We start from the raw sequence: 3,156 nt of genomic DNA on the forward strand, positions 1-3,156 counted from the left end.
TTTTCATTTCAGTCCGACTTTACATTTTTGTTGTTTCCTCTGACGAAATTTCATGTCATTTTCATTTCAATCAGATTCCACTCCACTAGCCTTAAACATCATTCAAAGACCTAAATGATGTTTAAATAAAGTGAGTCCAGCCCACTGATTTCAATGTACTGCAAAATTAAGGAAGCCTCTGCGAAGTCTTGCAGGAATTGCTTTACAATTTCTCACTTTTCAAGTATTTAACACTTGCAGTCCTCAATCCTCATACTGCGAATTCTTGAGGCTCCTAGTTTGCAAATCCCTAATCAAAATGAAGGTAAAGCTGGGATTCCTGAACATTATGATAGTTTACATGCATATATAATCCCTGTTTCTTTTTTGTTGTGAAATCAATTGATATGCCTCTGTTGGAATTTGCAGAAAATGGTGTTAAAATTGTCGATCGAGAACGAGAAAAGCAAGAAAAGGGCCCTAAAGACGGTTGCAGGTGTCCAAGGTATCAAATCTCTTCCTAATTTTTTGAAACCCTAATACGCATTAAATTTATCCTGGTGCCTCATTTGAGTAATATTATTCATATTGCAGGGGTGGAATCTGTCGCGGTGGACATGAAGGAGAAGAAAATGACTGTAATTGGGGAAGTCGACCCTGTAAATGTTACATCAAAGCTCAGGAAATTTGGATACACAGAACTTTTGAGCGTGGGGCCTGCCAAGGAAGAGAAAAAAGAGGCTCCCCAAAAACAGGAGGCAAAGAAAGAGGGGAAAAAGCCTGAACCCGCTAAAACAGTTGTATACGTGCACAGGCCGGATGAATATACTGCTTTCAGTGATGAGAATCCCAATGCCTGCACCATTTCCTGAACAATTGTTTTTTTTTTTCTGATGCAGATCTTGGTTACAACTCAAGCGCCTCCTTTAGGGTTTTGCTACGGATTTTGGAGAAATTCGTACTGTGTAGCTTTTTGGAAACTGTGTGATTCCACTCGAATAATTGTTGTGTAAATAACAATTATCAATATCATAGTCGGTTTAATATTATATTCAAGTCTCGCAATCAAAAATTCTTCACCTTAAGAAATCAAAGGCAGGGAAACCAAAGCTCCTCTACAGTGTCTTTTTCGATCATCATAAGTATATTTTAAAAGATATGATACTCTAAGTGAATGGTTTTTTTAACTTTTCATGGTTTAAAAGATATGATACTTTAAGTGAATGGTTTTTTTTTCTCTTAAAAGGCACTAGGTAGAAAAAGTTGACATGTTCATATTTTTCAAAATGTTTTTAGAATTTTTTTTTTCTTCTTTAAGGCACTAGGTAGATAACGTTGACATGTTCATATTTTTCAAAATATTTTTAGAAAAATAAAAACTATATTTTTTTCAAAGAAGTTACATACATAAACCCTCTTTCATGGTTTAGAGAAATTGAATATGCAAAAGAATATTCCATTATTAAAACAATAGCAACTATTGTAACCGTTACTGATACTCTTCTACTGGTAGTCGACATATCTGTTGACTATGCAGGCACCGAAAAAAGAGCCTCATACCGTGCTCGATATGACCAGCACAGAACTTGCACACCAATGGGAATTAAACATGTCAGAAGATAGGTTATTTAAAAAACGAACACCTAGTTAGGTTTTATTGTGAAAATTATATTACACTCTTCCCAACAAATCACCTCCTTGTTTGACAGTAAGTTATTTTTCTGACAGCACGTACACATATTTAACTCCAACAAAACATGGAAGCTTAATATGTACATTACTTACCTCATTAGGAGAGCTGTCAGGAATAGGTAAGGAGATTTCTTCTGGGAAGAGCAGAGGTGAAAAACTCCTAGTGTAAAAAAACCCTAGACGAGTATTCAGCAGATGGTACAGGCGTTAGGATTCTCATCGTTAGCAAAACTGTAATCATTATAATAAGGCCTCTGAACATACACAACTGTTGGGTTCTCTGGATTTTTCTCTTCTTTCTTCTCCTCCTTTTTCTCCTCCTTGGCAGGCCCAACGCTCTGCAGGTCAGCAAAATTAAACCCGAATTTCCTCAGTCTTGCGGTGACAAACACAGGGTCTGCTTCCCCAATTACAGTCAACTTTTTTTCTTTCATGTCCACAGCCACAGAATCCACCCCTGCAATTCCAATATTCATTCATCAGATTATGTAACAGAATAAATCCAAGGTTAGGGTTTGAGAGCGAAAAGGAAAAGGCAGCATACCTTCCACCGCCGCAACCACTTTGAGGGCCTTCCTCTTTCTTTTCTCATCCTCAATCGTCAATTGTAACACCATTTTCTGCAAATTTTCAACAGAGACTGTCTGTTAGTTCAAATTTTAACATGAATCCAGGAACTGAAGTCATTTATAAACAGCTATCTAGACTTACCTTCATTTTGATCTCTGAAAAATGGGTTTTGTTGACGGAAATGGATAAACGTGAGGCAGATGTTTTGGGATTCCGGCCCAGAAACCCTATAGATTTCGGAGTACAATTGGTTGGGTATTAGGGAGATGAATAAATAGCAATCATTTGACAAATCTTCGTGGAAGCCCCGTCAGTTTACATCACGCTGAATTAAATGGCGCGTTTAGACTAGTTTGGAGACTCCTTGTGGTCAGGAGAGGGGCCCATCCACGTGTATTTAAACGCGCCTTCACGTGAATACACAATTATTAGTAGGGATTGGAATGTAACTACGACTTTTCAAGCCAATTTAAGCCTCTAAAATGGTTCAATTGCAATTACGAGGAAAGTGAAGGAATTTGGATGGCTCAAGACTTTTCGACGTTGGATGGCTCAAGAAGGAATTGACGAGCCAAAAATTCCAAATCGTTGAATTCAATCCTTCGAGAGTTGTAGATGGGGGTCCATCAAAATCAAAAGACATAAATCTCTTTTATGTTTGGTGTTATTTATTTAGGATAACTTAATATAGTTAATTATTTTAAATAAAAATTGATAATAATATTAAGTTATTTAGGTTGGATGCGATAAGTTTAGATTTGGTTGCAATTTGTATTTATTCGTCTATTTTTTGTTGTTAGGATTAGATTTGAGATGACGAAGTTTTGGGTTTGACTAGATTAGTCAATTACATTTGAATACAATGAATCTTTGTAAGGCATAGATTCATAGACTCAATCAACTCTACATCCAAAA

At 36.5% G+C, this 3,156-nt stretch overlaps 2 protein-coding genes across 2 annotated transcripts; one reads left to right on the plus strand and one right to left on the minus strand.

Annotated features, from left to right (window-relative positions):
- On the plus strand, positions 1–1,028 carry LOC131051752 (heavy metal-associated isoprenylated plant protein 39). Its single transcript, XM_057986360.2, has 3 exons — positions 1–304; positions 409–484; positions 574–1,028. Exons 1-3 carry the CDS (start codon positions 299–301, stop codon positions 849–851), a joined length of 360 nt encoding a protein of 119 aa, XP_057842343.1. The 5' UTR covers positions 1–298; the 3' UTR covers positions 852–1,028.
- Positions 1,029–1,419: 391 nt separating this feature from the next.
- On the minus strand, positions 1,420–2,536 carry LOC131051753 (heavy metal-associated isoprenylated plant protein 39-like). Its single transcript, XM_057986361.2, has 3 exons — positions 2,383–2,536; positions 2,216–2,291; positions 1,420–2,128 (listed from the first exon to the last, which is right to left on the minus strand). The coding sequence occupies exons 1-3, from the start codon at positions 2,386–2,388 to the stop codon at positions 1,860–1,862; spliced, it is 351 nt and encodes a 116-aa protein (XP_057842344.1). The 5' UTR covers positions 2,389–2,536; the 3' UTR covers positions 1,420–1,859.
- Positions 2,537–3,156: the final 620 nt, after the last annotated feature.

The sequence above is a fragment of the Cryptomeria japonica genome, chromosome 2 (genome assembly GCF_030272615.1).
Source record: "Cryptomeria japonica chromosome 2, Sugi_1.0, whole genome shotgun sequence".
In the NCBI taxonomy this organism is placed as follows: domain Eukaryota; kingdom Viridiplantae; phylum Streptophyta; class Pinopsida; order Cupressales; family Cupressaceae; genus Cryptomeria; species Cryptomeria japonica.